Source organism: Nesoenas mayeri (genome assembly GCF_963082525.1).
Source record: "Nesoenas mayeri genome assembly, chromosome: 19".
Lineage (NCBI taxonomy): Eukaryota > Metazoa > Chordata > Aves > Columbiformes > Columbidae > Nesoenas > Nesoenas mayeri.
Window position 1 is genome coordinate 2,281,082 of NC_137568.1, and position 17,235 is coordinate 2,298,316.

The 17,235-nt window shown below is 54.6% G+C and overlaps 2 protein-coding genes and 1 long non-coding RNA gene across 7 annotated transcripts in view; 1 reads left to right on the forward strand and 2 right to left on the reverse strand.

Annotated features, from left to right (window-relative positions):
* The window catches only part of UNK (unk zinc finger), a 43,765-nt gene extending 39,723 nt beyond the window's left edge, over positions 1 to 4,042 (reverse strand). For all 5 annotated transcript variants that reach the window (XM_080356222.1, XM_080356221.1, XM_080356224.1 and 2 more), the window contains exon 1: positions 3,833 to 4,042. In XM_080356222.1, the coding sequence (XP_080212348.1) occupies positions 3,833 to 3,930 (98 nt within the window). In that variant the 5' untranslated portion in view covers positions 3,931 to 4,042. The remainder of the gene's footprint in view (positions 1 to 3,832) is intronic.
* A 3,425-nt stretch (positions 4,043 to 7,467) lies between these two features.
* Positions 7,468 to 9,340, forward strand: H3-3B (H3.3 histone B). The gene is made up of 4 exons (XM_080356553.1): positions 7,468 to 7,698; positions 8,170 to 8,311; positions 8,395 to 8,548; positions 8,637 to 9,340. The coding sequence occupies exons 2-4, from the start codon at positions 8,184 to 8,186 to the stop codon at positions 8,763 to 8,765; spliced, it is 411 nt and encodes a 136-aa protein (XP_080212679.1). The 5' UTR covers positions 7,468 to 7,698; positions 8,170 to 8,183; the 3' UTR covers positions 8,766 to 9,340.
* A 6,604-nt stretch (positions 9,341 to 15,944) lies between these two features.
* On the reverse strand, positions 15,945 to 16,594 carry LOC308047725. The gene is made up of 3 exons (XR_013923061.1): positions 16,544 to 16,594; positions 16,103 to 16,210; positions 15,945 to 16,018 (listed from the first exon to the last, which is right to left on the reverse strand). It is a non-coding gene; the product is annotated as an uncharacterized lncRNA (long non-coding RNA).
* Positions 16,595 to 17,235: the final 641 nt, after the last annotated feature.

The window sequence follows — 17,235 nt, forward strand, 5'->3', positions numbered from 1 at the left end:
ACCAGTCCTTTCTCCTCCACGTGGCTGGCATCGAAATGGTTGCAGGATAAAGCTTGGGCGACCGCAAGCCAGCAGTCACTAAACATGACAGCACGACCAACCGTGTGGATGCAGTTCTAGCACTACATAAAGGGTACTAATCCTTCAGGAATTTCCCACAATTCCTCCCCTCGTGCAAAAGGAAAGACAAGTTTTTTGTCTTTTATGCTGCAAAGGCATAACCCCAAAGCTTCTCTTGCAGTGGTACAGAGGAGGACAGGATAGACTCCCAGGCATTTCGGTCCAGAATTCCAGTGAGGGTACAGCCTGTGGGGACGTGGAAACCTGAAGTTTATTTACAGGATGGCTGCTTGTAATTAAGATGGGCACGCTCAAGAATTCCTCTGAGTAGTGATGATCTGTGTTATGCCGAACAAATCTGTGTCCCAAAGATTTTATTGCCTAAATCAGAATATTTTCAACACTGCTTTCAAGCGTGTGTTTTGAATAGACTAGAATGAAGGCACTCTTTGTTTTTGTATTAAATGGGTTAATTTATCTTCACCCGAACGTTTGGTTTCCTGCAGAGTTATTAAACTGTCTGGCTTCCAGGTGAATGCACAGCAAACAAAGGACTGCTCCACTTTCACTTATCTAAATTCTGCCAGATCAATACACACCCCAGCAGAGGATACAATCTTTACAATTCACAATTAAAGAGCCCAGTCTGACTCAAAACCAATGAAGTCGGCAACAGCCGAATGTACAGACCGTACCAAAACAAAACTACACCAGAGCACTTGGTATCTACAACTCCATGTGACTGATCGCTTGCTTTCGGTTTCTTTGAACTCACCCTCTATCCAAATTCGCAGATAAGACATTAAAGACAGAGATGACACACACAAAAATAACCATGCCAGCTAAGAAACGGTGCAAAGTCAACACGTAGTTGAGGTTTGACAGAGCGTAGCCAAACCAAATCCACTTCCCAGCACGAGCAATGGGCTTACCCCTGCACGGCACATTGCCCAAAGCAGATCAAAGCCACGCAGGTACCCCAGAAACGAGCCCACCTCCCGCCTCGTCCTGAGGAACACGCCGACCTCATCCTGCCCTGGGAGCTGCGGGATCACAGGGAACAGCCGCACGCAGAGATCTCCAATCCAGCAATCCCCAGAGAACACGGCAGCAGTTGTTGAGCATTTTGTTACCCACTCGAATTCTACAAACGGAATACAGGATCCCCAGATGAGAAACATGCCATTCCTAATTAAATAGTAAAATTTGGTGCACACCAGAATGACTCTGTTTCCAGGAGTATGTGGCTGCATGCTACAACTGCTACTGAGGACACAGTCAAAGGGGTTTTTTAGGCTCTTCATCCACTTGCAAACAGCGCCAAGGGCATGAGATGGCATCAATAATTCTGTATTTTTTCAAATTTGCAATACATCTAGAACAAATATAGAGGCTTCCTAACAAGATCTAGAACCATAGTTCAAAGTACCTAAAAATCTCATGTAAATAATACTAAGAGTTTAGAAATCAACACTAATATGGAAATTGGAACGTTTCCTAACAAATACAACCAAAACTTTCCAAGAGAGAGATCCCCAGCACCAGATTGTCTGTCCCCAGGGAGCAGCAAAGTATGCAGATAATTAAGCTTACTTGAGTTTACAACTTGCAACCTTCATGTCATTTTATGGAAACAAACTATCTTTAAGGAGGGAAAAAAGGAAGAAAACATTTACATTTTGACAACATACAACTTGTTCACATGCAGGACCACCAAATAAGTTCCCATATGTTATCAGAAGGAGGTTTACAGTATGATGTGACCTAGTGTACAAATCCAAGACTTTCAAAGTATGGCTCCCATCCCGCTGTCAACATCCTGCAGCCCCCAAACCCATGCTTCACTTAGAGTTATTCAGCTTCTCTGCAACTGTTTTCACTGAAGTATTTTTAGCATCCATCTGAAAATGCATGTTTTGCTCTCTGGAAAGCAGCTAATTGCACCATCACCTTTATTCCAGACAATCCCATTTTCCTCCCCTGTCCTTTTCAGCTACTGGGTTCCCAGTCTTCCTCCTTCTCCTCCCATTTCTTAAACTCTTCCTTCCACTATTTCTTTACTAATCTTTTACATCCTTGTTTCCATGGTCATGCTTAGCCATGGCAGCACCTTCGTCTTCCTCTACCTAGTGCAGTGACAATCTCTCTGCTTCATTTGCTTGTCACCTGGGATTTTCTCCATCTCACTTTTAACCCATTGCTTCTCTGTCATTCTCCAACTCCCTCAGCACCTTCTTTAACCACTACAGCAACAGTCCCATCAGACTCCTCCATTCCACTTGCTCCTATAAACTGGTCAAACTTCAACTGTAGACATCACTAGAAATAAAGTAACCCATGAGGTTCAGCTCCCTGAAGATCACAAGATGGACATAAAACCTGTAAACTCTCGCTCTGCCATTGACTCGCAATTCTGAACAGCCTGAAGAAAGATGACACGAAATACCCTGTGATCCCTGCAGCAGGCACACAGATCGTAGGGATCTATGTCTCCGCAGTTCTGTGGCTTTTTATTCCATGTGAATGCAGAGAAGCTCATCGCTAACTTTATGAAAACGCAGACTAAAAGAATACAGACGGCACTGTGAACCTGGCGTTCTCATTGTGGGTGGGGGCATCAACACAAGTGAGAGATACGGGTAATTCGTATGACATTTTTTCTGTATGCGGACAACACCCTAAAATGATAAGGACAGACAGTTTGGCGCATGTATTCTGTTCACAAAGAACAGTCCAAGTTTTTTTTTGAACACTTGACCTATTACCACCCATTACACATCCATCGCTCGCCCATCCTCACAAAGATACCGCTCACTCTTGATCCACCCCATTATCCCAATTGCAAAAGGAGAACTGAGCAGCAGCACCACAACTTCCAACCCAGACAACTTATCACAGGCAGAACAAGCTCCAGGAGGTCATAGATCTTTGGGACAACACATTTTTTACTTGGGGAAGACACATTCCGGGAACAAGCCTCGACTGAGGCACCATCTCCAGCAATGGAAGCCACACACACTAACCGTGCTGCGAATCACACGCGAGCCGTCTCAGCAAAGGCGGGAACAGGACAAGCACTTATCGTTTTCATGTAACATTTCCCATCGGGGATAGTTTGCACACGCTTGTGTAAAACATTCCCATATCTGGCCTGGAAGCACCTTCTCAGAGACACCTTTCCTGAGCACAGAGGCGCAGGCTGACAGGGACTCGGCCCCTGGCGAACACTACGCAGCGTGAGCCCCTCTCCTCACAACACCCTCCTCCACAGGTGCCTGGGGAGAGCCCGGGCCCCCTCAGGGGGCGACTGCGCGGGGTGACAGCCCCGGGAAGCAGCACACGAGGACCCCGACACGTGCCACTCCCACACCTGACGTGACACACTGGCGGGCAGGGGCACACGCGGGGACCCCCGCCACGGGGACGGGGCGACGGGGCAGCGGGGCACAGTGATGGCCGCCAGCCGGCCGCCCCCTCGCCGAGGCCGGAGCTGCGATGGCGGCCGAGCCACCACAGGGGCCGGACCCCCCCCACGCATCACGGCCGGCGCGACCCGCGGGGGAGCCGCTCACGCCCCGCCCCCCTTTCCTTCCCTCCCCCCCCCCCCCCCCGCAGGCGGGACCCGCCGGCCCGCGCCGGCCGGGGCCGGTTCCAGCCGGTTCTGCGCGGGCGGGCGGCGGGTCTCCGTGCGCGCGTGCCGCACGCTGCCCGCTGACGTCAGGCGCGTGTTGGCGCGCGGGCGGGCGGCGGCGGGGAAGCTCTCGCTACGTACGTGTAGTGCTGCGGCTTCTCGGGCTGCGCCTGCAGCGCGCTGGCGGCGCTCGCCGGCCCGGCCGCGGCGGGGCCGCTCGCCACCGGGCCCTTGGACATGCCTCCTGCCTTCCGCTACCGCCGCCGCCGCTACCGCCGAGGAGACCTTTATTATTCACTCTGCGCGGTCCGCACGGAGGGCGCCGCGCGCAGGCGCCGCCGCCGCCATTGCCGCCCCGGTGCGCGGGGCGGGGTGGGACTTGTAGTCCCGCCGCGCGCGCGCGCTCCGCCAACCCGGGACGCGGCGGGCGGCGGCTTCCGGCCGGCGGGAACTACAACTCCCAGAGGCGCCTCGCGGCGGCGCGGCCCGCGCTTCCTGCCGCGCGGGGGGCGACGGGACTTGTAGTGAGGGGGGGCGGCGCGCCAGGGCGCCCCCCGGCGGCGGGGCGGGAGCGCGCCCGCTGCGAAGCGCCACGGTCGGGACCTGCTCCGAGGAACGGCCCGAGTCTGGGGACCCCGCCGAGCCCCGGGGACAGCACGAACCCTCCAGGCAGGCAGGGAAGCGCGTGGGGGAGGCTGGGCCAGGAGGCCTGTGAGCAGATGGGGAGTTATTTGTGGCAGGCGGCCTGACTTCCTTCCTCCCTCGCCTCCCCTCCTCCTCAGGGGCTGGACGCAGGAGCGCGACGTCCCAGCCAAAGGGTTATTTTAGTGTTGGCACCTCTCGTCGCTTCACGGCCTTCCCCACCCACTGACAACGCCAGTGCTGGGGAGGAGGAAGGAGAGGAGGAAGATGAGGGGGAGGAGGATGAGAAAGGCCAAGGGAGACACGTGGAGAACCTACCTCCAAGTAGGTGACACCAAAGGCCCCTGGATGCTGGGTCACCAGAGGATGGCACGGGCTCCCTGTCCTTCCCCAGGAGAAATTCCCCCCTCCCCGGGAGAAGCCACGTCCAAGGAAGCGGCTCAATTCCCAAGCAAAGAGCTTCCTCCATAAATTAACTTCTCTCCCGGGGGAGGAAATGAGATGTGCTTCTTTTAATAGGACTTTGATCTCTTGGGCTCCACACAGAACCACTTCCCTCACTGGGATCCTCCAGCTGTGTGGTAAACGGCAGCAAGGATTTATAAGGCAAACACCTTTAACTGCCAGCATGCACAGGGCAAACGATGTTAATAATAAACTTTGGGGTCTGGTCTGCGTGCTGCCTGTGCAGCTGTTTTGGGGAGCGAAATAACTTTTTAAATGAGAATTTACATTGATTCAGGCTTTTATTGGGGTAATTTAATAGCTTATTCCCCTGCATTTGGAGGAGTAAGTCACAGGATATCAATACGTCCTTATTCACCTAACAACCCTCCACGAGAGGCTGGAGTACTGTAATTATGCAGCTCTTGGTCAAGTAGGACAACTTTTCACAAGTCAGTACGTGTGGAGGCATTTCAGTTAATGTCTACATACACATACCTACATCCCCAATGCAAAATCACCATCACCAATGAACCTGCACAAAAAACTTCCGTTATTGACGAACCTCACCAAAAACATCATGAACATGCACTTCATGCACAGGGATTTGGAAATCACAGACTCAAATCCTTGTTCACTGATGTTTTAACTGACAATCTGGTGCTGATGCCGTTTCCTCTTCCAGTTCTGCTTCAGTCAGGACAACTCACCGCATGCTCTGCCAAGCAACAGAGAAACGTTTAGGACACACATATGTGCCCAGGGTGCATTTACTTCCATCTTTGCGCAGGTCCTCATTAATGTGTGCTCGTTTGCTCTCTCCAGATTCGGCGTGTGCGCGATTCCCTCTGCCCGTTTCATCCCAGAAGACGTGTGGCTTTTCTGCAGTCTTAAAGAGAACAAAAATTGAAAAGTATCTCTAAAATTAGAAGCGTAAGTAGCCACCGCTACAAAGCCATGGGACAGGCTATTGATTCTTGGTAACAAACACGACACACTGCTCTCCTGGCATTAGTGATGGTGGAGTATACTCTTAAATATAACAAATGTAAAGTATAGGCTGTAATCATTACAACAGGTTTCTAGATTTCTTCTTCCTAAGTGTGAACAACTTGGATTGAAGGGGGAATTCTTTACTTAAGGTTATCCAAAGCATGTACAACCAAATGATTGTTTACCTACACCTCCCAAGTCATTCCACTGACACGCAGCTTCGTGTCTCCAAAAAATAAACATTGTCCTTTACGAGGAAGAAAATTAATCTGAAAATGAGGACCGGAGGCAGGGAGATGTGCAGGAGATGACGTCCCTCCAGCAGCCCCTGGCACACGTGACAGTCCTGTCACACCATGTTGGCGCGTGTTCGCTTGACTTACACGAGCAGGCAGAGGGGTGAGAGCCACGCTTCCCCATGCTGAGCTCCTGTGGCTCCTGGCTTTGCCCAACGCACCGGGTGTGGGCCCGAGACACTTACGCATTCGGGGAGGATGCAAAACCTCGTGCAAAGTGTACGTGATCACAGGCGCGCTCCAGTTTGCGGAGCTCACGGACACCTTTGGGAGCTGCAGTTGAGCAAGTGCTTGCGTTCACTACGTATTCTGTGCGCTACAACTGCGGGGTGTTTGGGACCTGTTTTTCCTGATTGAGGTACCTTGTCATGGGGGCAGGGACCTGTCCCAGGTCCCAGCAGTCGCTACAAATGCAATAGTAATATATGGCCATGTGTAATTCTTAAGGCAGTAACCTCCTCAAAAAAGAAAATCTTGTTCCTTGTCCTCCTAGATGCTACCAACGAGGAACATGGATTCTAGCTTTCTACTTGCAATGAAACTTTGCAATTTGCTTTAGTTTGGGGAGTTGTAAGGTGACCTACGAAGCCAGTGGGATTTGGAGAATGGAGGCACAGATGGGTACAGCCCCAGCCCCTACGTGATCCTGTGGCTCGTGCTGGCCGTCCCAGAGCCAAGGGTCAGCCTCCTCCCGACTTTTGTAGGGGGTCAAACACCGGCAGAGCTGCCCAGTCCAACCCCCAGCGCTGTGACAAGCGTCCCAGGGCTGCTGCGATGATAACACCGGGCAGGAGACGCCCGAGGTGCCGCCAGAGCCCCTTTCCCTGCCGGGGGCTTCGCTCGTCCCCGCTGACACTCGCGAACGCGGCGGGGGAGAGGGGGGGACGTGGGCCCCGCACGAAGCACCATCAAAGCGGAGGCTCCCGCGGCCTGCCCGCCGCCCCCCGCGGCCTGTGCGCTGCGGCTCCCGGGGGAGGCGGAGGCGGGGGGGGAACCCGGCGGCCCCCGCGGCCTGGCCCGGCCCTCACCACTCGCAGCCCCCCTGCCAGGCGCCTCCGCAGCACACGCCAGGAAAGGCGCTTTCTAACGGGGGCGAGGGAGGCGGGCCGGGAGGCGGCGGGGGCCGCCGGGGCCGGGCGGGGGGTGCCCGTGGGAGCCCGCCGCCCCGCCGCGCCTCGCCGCCGCTCGCCCCGCTCCTATTGACTTCCCATTGTGGAGCTTTGCAACAAAGGGTAGGATCCAAACCGTGCCCCGTTTCGTCCAATCAGCGCGCAGAGCTCCCACCGGTCGTCGATTGGCTCCTTCTCGGCTCACTGTACCCAATCGGACGCCTACTTTAACAACCAATCAGCGGTCGGGCGTGCGACCAATCAGCGCCGAGGAACCGGAGCACGGCCTTTGTGTGTCGTGACGCCACGGCGCCGGCGGAGGTCCCCGCCAATGGTACGGCGCGCTGCTTCCAGGCATTGTGAGATCATCGCGCCGTGTGCCGCCCCCAGTGTAAAAGGCGGGTCCCCGCGGCGGGGAGGGCGCAGTGAGCGGGTGGTTGGCTGTGAAGCGAGTCGTGGAAGGAGCGGCGTAGGCTTCGGTGCGCAGTGCTACCGGCACCGGTGCTTTCTTCTTCTCCGAGCGGTGAGTGCTGGGCGGCGGGGGCGTGCCGTGCTGGGCGGCGGTGCGGGGTGGCTGTTGGCGGCCTTCGTTCGTCCTAGAGTCTGGTGGGCAGGCCGGGCCTTGCCTACGTGCCCTGAGTCACGGCCGGTTCCTATCCTTCCCCCCCACCCCCCCCCACTGCTCCAGGGCGGCCCGGGAGGAAGAAGGAGGCGGCGTGACTCAGTCCGCTTCCCCCAGGGAGGGGAGCGGCCGGGCCGCGACGCGAAGCGGGGGTGGAGGGGAACCGTGACTCCTCCTCCCCCTCCCGGGGGAGGCGTCTGGCCGCTTGCCCGCCTCAGCGGCGCGGGAGGGGGGCAGCTCGCCGACATCTGCCGCTTTCGGAGCTTGGACGTGGAAGGCGGGGGGTGGAGGACGACAGGCGATGTCGCTGGGCCTGCGGGGTCGTGCTGCCGCGGGAGCTGGGCCCCGTGTCACGCGTGGCTGTGTCCGTAGGGAAGTGAAGAGAAATGGCCCGTACAAAGCAGACCGCCCGCAAGTCCACCGGGGGGAAGGCTCCGCGCAAGCAGCTGGCGACCAAGGCGGCCCGGAAAAGCGCCCCCTCTACCGGCGGCGTCAAGAAGCCTCATCGCTACAGGTAAGGCCGCCGGCCCTGCCCGGCCCGGCGCTGCCGCAGCCCCCGCCCTGGCTTACCCGCTCCCTCCTTCCCTCTCCACCCAGGCCGGGCACCGTCGCCCTCCGTGAGATCCGTCGCTACCAGAAGTCCACGGAGCTGCTGATCCGCAAGCTGCCCTTCCAGCGGCTGGTCAGGGAAATCGCCCAGGATTTCAAAACAGACTTGAGGTTCCAGAGTGCGGCCATCGGCGCGCTGCAGGTATTGCTGCTGGGCCTTGGTGTGTGTGGTGCTGACATTGCTTCGCTGGGGGTTTCTAACGGCATTTCTTCTTGTGCTCTTGAAACAGGAGGCCAGCGAAGCATATCTGGTGGGTCTGTTTGAAGATACGAACCTGTGCGCCATCCATGCCAAGAGAGTCACCATCATGCCCAAAGATATCCAGTTGGCTCGCAGGATACGGGGAGAGCGAGCTTAAGTGAAGGCTGTTTTTATGGTGTTTTGTAGTAAATTCTGTAAAATACTTTGGTTTTAATTTGTGACTTTTTTTGTAAGAAATTGTTTATAATATGTTGCATTTGTACTTAAGTCATTCCATCTTTCACTCAGGATGAATGCTAAAAGTGACTGTTCACATAAACCTCAGTGATGTGAGCCTTGTTGCTCAGGAGTGACAAGTTGCTAATATGCAGAAGGGGATGGGTGATCTTTCTTGCTTCTCATGCATGTTTCTGTATGTTAATGACTTGTTGGGTAGCTAAACTTGTAAGGTACTAGAATTGATATAAATGTGTACAGGGTCCTTTTGCAATAAAACTGGTTATGACTTGATCCAAGTGTTTAACAATTGGGGCTGTTAGTCTGACCATACATCACTGTGATCAAATGTGGACTTTTTTCAGAGGGTGAAAACTACAAGTCTTAACCACAGTGTAACTTACAGTTTCCTAAAAACGTAAACCTGGCAGCTATAGAATACACTATGTGCATTTATAATAGCTATTTTATATATTGTAGTGTCAACATTTTTAAATTAAATGTTTTACATTCACATGTGAGGAGTGTTTGTCATTTGGTTTGTATGAGCTGGCAGAAGCTTCATCCTCCTGTCAGCCTGGACTGCTGCTGTGGCAACTTATTTTTGTCAACAGGATTGAGAAACTTGGAGGTTTTCTACAGCTGGAGTTGTGGTTTCTGGCCAGGGAGGGCAGAGCAGAGCCCAACTGCGACCCCAGACTGGGAAACAGTCTTTTGGGGTTGTTGGTTTTTGGCTTTTTAGTAAAGCTGAGCTTACCAGTGTCAGCTGCTTCAGCACAACTCTAGAACTAAGCTTTGCTTTTTTTTTTCCAGTAGATAGAGGGGAAGCTCATTTTTGTGGCATGATGGGTCTGTCCAAAACCACCAGTTTGTTCCTCAAGCAGTGTCTCAGTGCTGAGGGGTGGGGTCCCTGTGGCTCTGGTTCCCCCCAGTTTCTCTGCAATCTAAGTTGCAGTTAACAGCAGTACAGGATGGGTTGCAAGTGAAAATTGTACAGCTGGGGAGTGTATGGGCTGCTAAGCAAACCGGAATGGATGCTCGGTAAGATTCTCATTTCCCATCTAAGCTCTTCTGATCAAACAGGATTATACACAAACCTTCACTCAGAAAAGCTCTTTGGGCTCCGCAGAGACAGGTCTGGTTTTCCCAGCAGTGCTGCTGGGAACAGCCTTACGTTGTCAGGTTCTGCTAGAGGAAAGCTGCTCCGACTACATCTGAAACAGGTAATTAACATGTAAATTAAGTTGAGGCCAGCTCTCCTCAGCTCCTAACAGGCTGCACTAGTAAGGCTGGAGTTGGCACAGAAGAGTAGCACAGGGAAGTGGTTCAGCCAGCTTATCTGGATTTATTTCAATGAAATCCGAAGTGCTGTGGCAGAAGTGGCATTTCAGTAAGAACAGTGATGGTTTACGCCAGAGAGCAGGAGGTGAGTCAATGCTGCCCCGCTGCACCATTGTTCAGAGAGCAAATGCATTTACAGCGCTTCCTTCCACAACAGCCTGAAAACGAACCGCACCGCAGCTCCCAGGAGCCAGGGTCTGCATCGCTCTGGAGCCAGGGCTGTCCTTGTCACACAAACCACTCTGTGTGCTTAAATCCTGCAGCTGGAGAAACAGGCACTCCTCACCCTGTGCTCCTAGCAGCTTCCTACAGCCCCCCAGTTAATACCACAATCACATCTGCTCCAGAGCTGCTAAAAACATGCTCTAAATCTGATTAAATTAGATTTTACATAACACTGCTAAACCTGTAAGGAAAAAGAATTCCTTGAGTCTAAATTGTAAACATAATTGCTCTAAAGGTCTAAAGCATGATCTCAAACTTTAGATATCCTGGGTAGATCAGCTGGGCCAGTCTGTCCTGGGGAGCAGGGCCTGTTGAGGGGACATCTGGTAGGGATGTCCCCACGAGAAGCTGAAGGGCCCTTGGTGACCCAGCTGTGTAATTTCAGAAGCACCACATGGGTTAAAAATAAGAACTCCAAGTGACGGGATTTATGAATGCCTGGGTTTGGTGCTCAACTGCAGTAGCAGCCTGGGCTCCTGCAGGAAAAGTATGTTTTAAAATAACATCCCTCAAAAACAACATTTCCTCCAAGTGCTTAGTGGAAACAATGAACCATCTGGGTATGCCTAGAAGCTGTTTCTTAAAATAAACTAATTCTCTAGCAGTTCTTTAAAAAAAATAAAGCACAAAGCACACAACATACAACCCAAACCCACCAGAAATTATCTATTCACCTTAGTAACCTCAAGCAAGGGGTGGACCAGAATTGTAACTGTTGGTATTCCACAATCTCATCGTGATATCTGAAGACACAGACCCTTCCCTTACCGATTCTCCTGATGATTTCCTCGCATTCTTGCTCAGAACTCGCTGCAAACACCAGACAGTCAAACGTGCTCCCATCAGGGCTCTTGGGGGAAGCGCTAAAAATGGAAACACGTACATCAGCCAGCAGAGTGAGCGGCTCCGAACGCCCAGCCCTGGCTCGTAACCACACCAGAGAGCCCATGGCTGCTCTGGACATCACTTATTTATTTTCTAAGACCCGTATCCCTCGACACCCCCCTCCCAGGGCCCACGGGCAGCACTTACGCCACGCAGAAGGCAAATATGTGGCTGCGGTCCAGGCAGCGTCCCACGCAGGAGATGGTAGGGTAGGGGTGGCGGCACAGGAGCTGTGCGGGGGACAGGTGGGAGGTGGCACCGGGGGCTGCAGTCAGTCCCTGTTGTCCCAGTTCTTGGTTTAAACTGGCACCACAACCCCCCCAAGTTGGGCTCCCCACGCTGTGAGAACAGCAGCTTCAGGAGTCACCAGGACCTTGGACGTTGCTCATTTACCTTGGAAGAAGTCTTCTCCTGTACAAGGACTTCTGCTTCCCTCATGTCACATAAAACCTCCTGAAGCGGGGATGAGGGGCAAGAAGCCCCAGTCATCCCAGTGTCTGAGCTCCGTTTTTAATAAGACACTTATAAGAGCAAGATTATTCAAAGCTGAGGTGATAAAGCACAGTCAAGCGCAGCTTTTTAAAGGAGTTCCTTGTGCTGCCCTTTTTTTCTACCACCCAGTGCCCTTGCACATGAATCTTTTCCTAAACAAAGCACCCCAAATGCTCAAGCAACAGCAACCTGAGCCCTACAGCATCCCTGGAACCAGGCTCAGCATCCCCACAGTTTTCCTGGTGCTTTCCTGCAAGGGTGTGTCTTATTTTCCTCAATGCACTTTCCCACCCTGGCTGCAGAGCTGCTTCTAATGAGAAAAAAATAACCCACAGGGCTGCAGGGTGTCAAATACTCAGCCAGGCAAAGCAAACCTGAAGCTGGCACGTAAAAACTATCCCTGGGCAAAGACCATATTTCCCTGTTTTCTCACCAAAACCTTCCTGGGATGCCCTCAGCCCCATCACTCACCTGCGCTGCCCGGTGCCTCTCCAGCACAGCGGGGATGGCCCGCTCCAGCACCTCTTTGCCACCGTACTGAAACACAGCAGAAAGGAAGGAATAACTCATTGGCATGCAAAAAGAAACCCAGGAGAGACAATTTATCCCCAGGCATGTCTCTGTCCCATCGTCTCACCTTCCCAACGCGGGTCCGGCCCAGGTACTGCAGGTTGTAGAGCAGCCTGGGAAGAAAAGGGCTGGACTACGTGCATCCTCCTGCTGCTCTTTGCAGGGGAAGATGCTCACAGCCCCCACCACCCCCAGGCCACCGGGACAGATTTGGCCCCACAGCCTGGAGCAGAGATTGGGGCAGTGTGGGCACAGGGCTGCCCCAACACCGGGACCCCCAGCCTTGGGGCTCCCCACAGCCCTACCTGCCCCCCTGCAGCTTCCGTGTCTGCCCCTCGCGCCGGGGGCTGCGCTGGAGCTGGAACTGGGGCTCCTTCTCCTTCAGGACCTTCAGGTAGGGCAGCAGCGGCTCGTAGACCGCCCCGTCGTGCCACCACCACCGCAGCAGGCGGAAGCTCAGAGGTTGTCCCTTCAGCTTCTGCAGCACCGCCCCAGCCTGGAGAAAGGGTTGGGGAAGCAGAGGGGAGGATGGGGACAAGAGAGCAGAAGGTGGGGGGGGGACACACCAGCCCTCTGTGCCCACCCACCTGCCCATTGTAGGCATTTCTCAGTGAGCAGCCATTGATCTCATCGAGGATGTCACCGGCCAGCACCACCTCATCCACCTCCGCCTGGCTCTCAGGGAGCACCTCGGTGACAAAGACCCGGCCATCCACATATCTGGGGGTGCAGCAGAGCCCCAGCTCAGCCCCAGGGACCCATCCCAGCTCCCCAAGCTCTTTCATACCATCAGTGATATTCCACTGATACAGGGAGGCAGGGAAAAGTCCCCCATGGACAGCAGATACCAGCAAGGCTGAGTTAATGGAGAAAAAAGCAACTGAGACAGCCCCAGTGCTCTCAAAGAGATCTTTGTTTCCCCTTTTTAGGGAGGTTTGGCTGCTGTGGTGTCCAGATCCCACTAGAGAGCAGAAAGGAGGATCCTACCTGAGCACCATCCCCAGCACTCTGCATGGGACCGTCTCGTAAGTGATGCACACCTGGAAGAGAGTGGCTGGTGACAGTGGCCCTGCCAATGGCTGTGGGACACTCAAAGAATGTGACCAGAACAGGGGGTAAGGTGGGGACTCGTCCCCCGGGTTATTTCTGGCACTGATGCCAAACCAGGGCTTTGGGAGACAGGCGGAAGCTGGTCCCTGGTGCCCCAGACTGGGCTGGGACCATCAGTGGCTGTTCAGCCCCATCCTCTCCTGGGATTCAGCTGCGCCCAGACCCTGGAGAGACAAACCTGCCAGACAGACGGGACGGCAAAGCAGCAGGTGAACCCTTAACTGGGTGATGAGCCCTTCTCCCTCACCCCCCGACACAGCCGGGGAGCAGTGCTGCCCCTGCCCAGAGCCGCTGCCATTTGCAGCAGCACTTACTGTCACATCACATTAGCCAGGGACCCAAAACACGGCCAGTTCAGCCGGGAGCACTTACTGCTAGCAATACCCAAAAGCCAGCGGGATCCCAGCTTCCACAGCAGTGCCGCAGCTCGGCACACCGTAACCGGCCCCAAAGCCGCCTTGAGCTTTTTGGGGGGATACTTTTGGGTTAAAGAGGCAGAGGGATGCTCTTCATTTTTAAAACACATCAAGGCATCCCTTACTGTTCTTAATAAATACATCAATATTTCACTAAGCAAAGCCAAGAGCGAAACCAGGCTCATAATCTATGTCAGCCCAGGGAAATGGGGATTTTTTTTGTTTTGTGAGAAGTCAGGGAGGGGAAGTATCAGAAAACTTCATTTACATCAGGATTTTAGGCCTGAGTACTACTCTTGCTTGGTTTTAATCTCAGGAATGCTGGGATCTGCTCCTGGTGACAGCGCAGGCACCCAGCAGGATCCGACCTCGGTAGCAGAAGTGGCTCCGCTCATGCTGGTGACTCTGAGCCAACCCACCCCTGTCCATAGCTGCGCAGAGTTACATGGCAATCCCTCCCCACCAAATCATTCCTTGTCTTCCTCATTTCATTTTTCAGCAGAAGCCAAGTGGCCAAAGGATAGGGGAGAGATGAGCTCTCACCGGCAGCAGCCAGCTTTCGTCCAAGAAACTGCAATTCTGCAAACAAAGGAGCGTCAGCGCCATCAGTCCCAGTGAGGAAGGGGCTGGAGGCCGGCACCGGCAGCCATGTGCCAGCCACCACCCCCGTGATTTGTCACCGTACCTGCAGGTCCAGGGAGAAATCCATCTCTGTCACCACCAGCAGCAGTGAGAGGAAAGGCTCTGCAGAGGGATGGGGACAGAGAGGCAGCGTCACCACCAGGTTCCCAGCAACCACAGCCTCACTGGGACATGGCAGAGGTCTGAATGAAGGTATTTTTGGTGCAACTAATGAGCCCTGGGGAGGGAAGCCCTGAGAGCATCCCAGCCCAGGTTTGTCCTGGGCTCCTACTGCCACCACGGGGAGAGAAGCACTGCGGTTCAACACCTCATTCCCTAAACTCAGACAAAGGCACATAGCAAACGCTGCTGATGAGCAACTTTCTCTTCCTTTCTCCCCTTAAATGCAAAGCAAAGTGCTCAGGCTCCCCTGCACAAAGCGTTGCAATTGCACTGACAAACCTACTCATGTACCAGCAGCACAGGTGATTTATATAAGCCATCCAGGCACAGGTTTAACAAGCAGTTATTTATCATAATCAAAACATTAAAGGCTTTCACCTGGCCTGGCTCTCACAAGGAGCACAGCTGTGGATGGAGTGGTGCAGCCTGTCAGGGTAATGCAGCCATTTACTGCACCCAAACCCCTTTGTGACCCCCATTGTGGGTTGGGAGCCTGGGCCCAGCTGCCAAGGGCTCCTCTTGATCCTGGACTGCTGTGTCCACTTAAACCAGCATCCTTGGTACAAAGAAACATCATGGAAGACACTTCAGAAGCAATTTTCCTATCCCGTTACACAAAAAACAACCTTAGATGGACTCAAACAGTGTTTAAATATTTACACCTCTTTTTCCATCACTGCAGCAGCATATTTAGATTTTTTTACCACTAAGCTTAGCTTAAAAAAAAAAATCACAGCAGACAATTCCCCCCCAGCCGCAGCAGCAGCACAGTGCAGTAACACCTGCGACAGCCACCCCGGGGCAGGTTACATCCCACCTTGGAGTGCCACCTTCTTACCCAGGAGGTCTTCATTGCCAAGGATGGAGCTCACCGGATCATAAAACTGAAGCACAGAGGAAGACCATAATTATGCTACCATTTCATTGCCCGTTGCCCATTGGCAGCATCTCCCCCAGCGTGTGCCGCACCTCCAGGAGCTGGGAGGTCTGTGCCAGCTGCCGCACGGCTGCCGCCAGCACCTTCCCTTGCAGGGCCAAGCGCAGAAAGTACCGCCCGCGGCCCTGCGCCGTCTGGACCTTCTCACAGCTGCCAGCTTTCCGGATGCTGATGGAGAGAGGGGTCGGCCTGTTTGTGGAGAGGAGAAGCAGCTCAGAGCTGAAACCTTGGTGGCATAGGGGAGCATCTTCTCCACACCCACAATCTTCATGATGAGCACATCACAAGGGATGCCACCATGGCTCAGTTTTTCATCCCCAACCTGGCCTGCAGCCCCTCACCTACTACTGTCCTCTGTGGGAAGCTGCTCCAGCCAGTGCCAGTAATCCCGTCTCCTGAAGCCCCAGGATGGTTCTGTGGGAGAAAGGGAGCGCAAAGCTCCTCATCACAGGCTCTGGGACACTGCCACCCCCTGCCCGGCCATTAAGAGCCACTCACGTCGGAGCCCCTTGCGCAGGATGCTCTCCAGCAGCTGGCAGAGGGATGTGAGGTGTGGCGAGGCATCCGTGCAGGGCCCCCCGCCCTCCCGCAGCTGCAGCACCCCACCTGCGGTGGGAGGGAAGCATCAGCACCCATGGGTGCCCCCGCTGGTGAGGGGGACACCCATGGGAACAGCTCTGTGCACAGCCCCAGGGTGGGTCTCAGGCTCTGCGGGAGGTGCCCGACACCCCGGCAGGATGGGACCCACCGCGGCTGCACTGGGCACAAACTCAGAGAAACTGCCTCGAAGTCCAAAGCAGGTGCAGCAGCGCGGGTGCAAACACCCGCTCACGGCGGCCCCGGCCCCGTGGGTCCGGCCAAACCGGTGCAGCGAGGTGCCGGGTCTCCAGGCGAGGGCTGCGGGAGGAAGCGCGCACCGGCCAGGAGGGAGACGCTCACCTTTAAGGGCGCTCAGCAGCGGCTCCTTCCGGGCCATGGGCTCGTCCCGCCGGCCTGGGGGGTCCCGCGGCGGCGGCTGCGCCGGACGGGAACGGGAACCAGGAACGGGAACCGGGAACCGGCCCCGCCCCGGGAGCGGAGCAGCCCGGCCCCGCGGGGGGAACCCCCCGGCTCACACCCACCCGCCTCTGCCGCGGGCACGGACTGACCAACACCGCCATATCGCCACAAACATATGTATATATACACCCCTCCGCATGGCACATCGGCATATACATACATGTGTGTGTGTACCTGTACAGCTATAAAAAGCACAGACAGGCACTGGCATATGTAGGTGTAATGCAGATATTGGCACGTATCTGTAACATGCATTGGCATATATATTGGCATAAAATGCACATATAGCAGAGACACTGGTGCATATATATACACATATATCTCCATATATGAGGACAACGCAGGTATGGGGATACGGATGTAGGTAAATATATAAAAACTGTCAGGTCCTGGCCCCGCCATAAGTACACACAGGGGTATGTATAAGGCGGGACTCTCGCGCTGCCTATAGGGCTACACGCGCACCAGCAGCGCTCCCGAGGCCGGGGGCGCGCACGGCGCGTGGGAAGGGGCTGCGTCACGGGGCAGGGACCCCTAGCGCCGCCGGGGCCCCTTTGACACACGGGTTCGAA

Bases quoted from the DNA above. Each gene is read 5' to 3' on its own strand.
- H3-3B (XM_080356553.1), top strand. From the start codon at position 8,184: ATGGCCCGTACAAAGCAGACCGCCCGCAAGTCCACCGGGGGGAAGGCT. The intron at 8,312-8,394 runs GTAAGGCCGCCG...CTCTCCACCCAG, and splicing joins AAGAAGCCTCATCGCTACAG to GCCGGGCACCGTCGCCCTCC. The intron at 8,549-8,636 runs GTATTGCTGCTG...CTCTTGAAACAG, and splicing joins CGGCCATCGGCGCGCTGCAG to GAGGCCAGCGAAGCATATCT.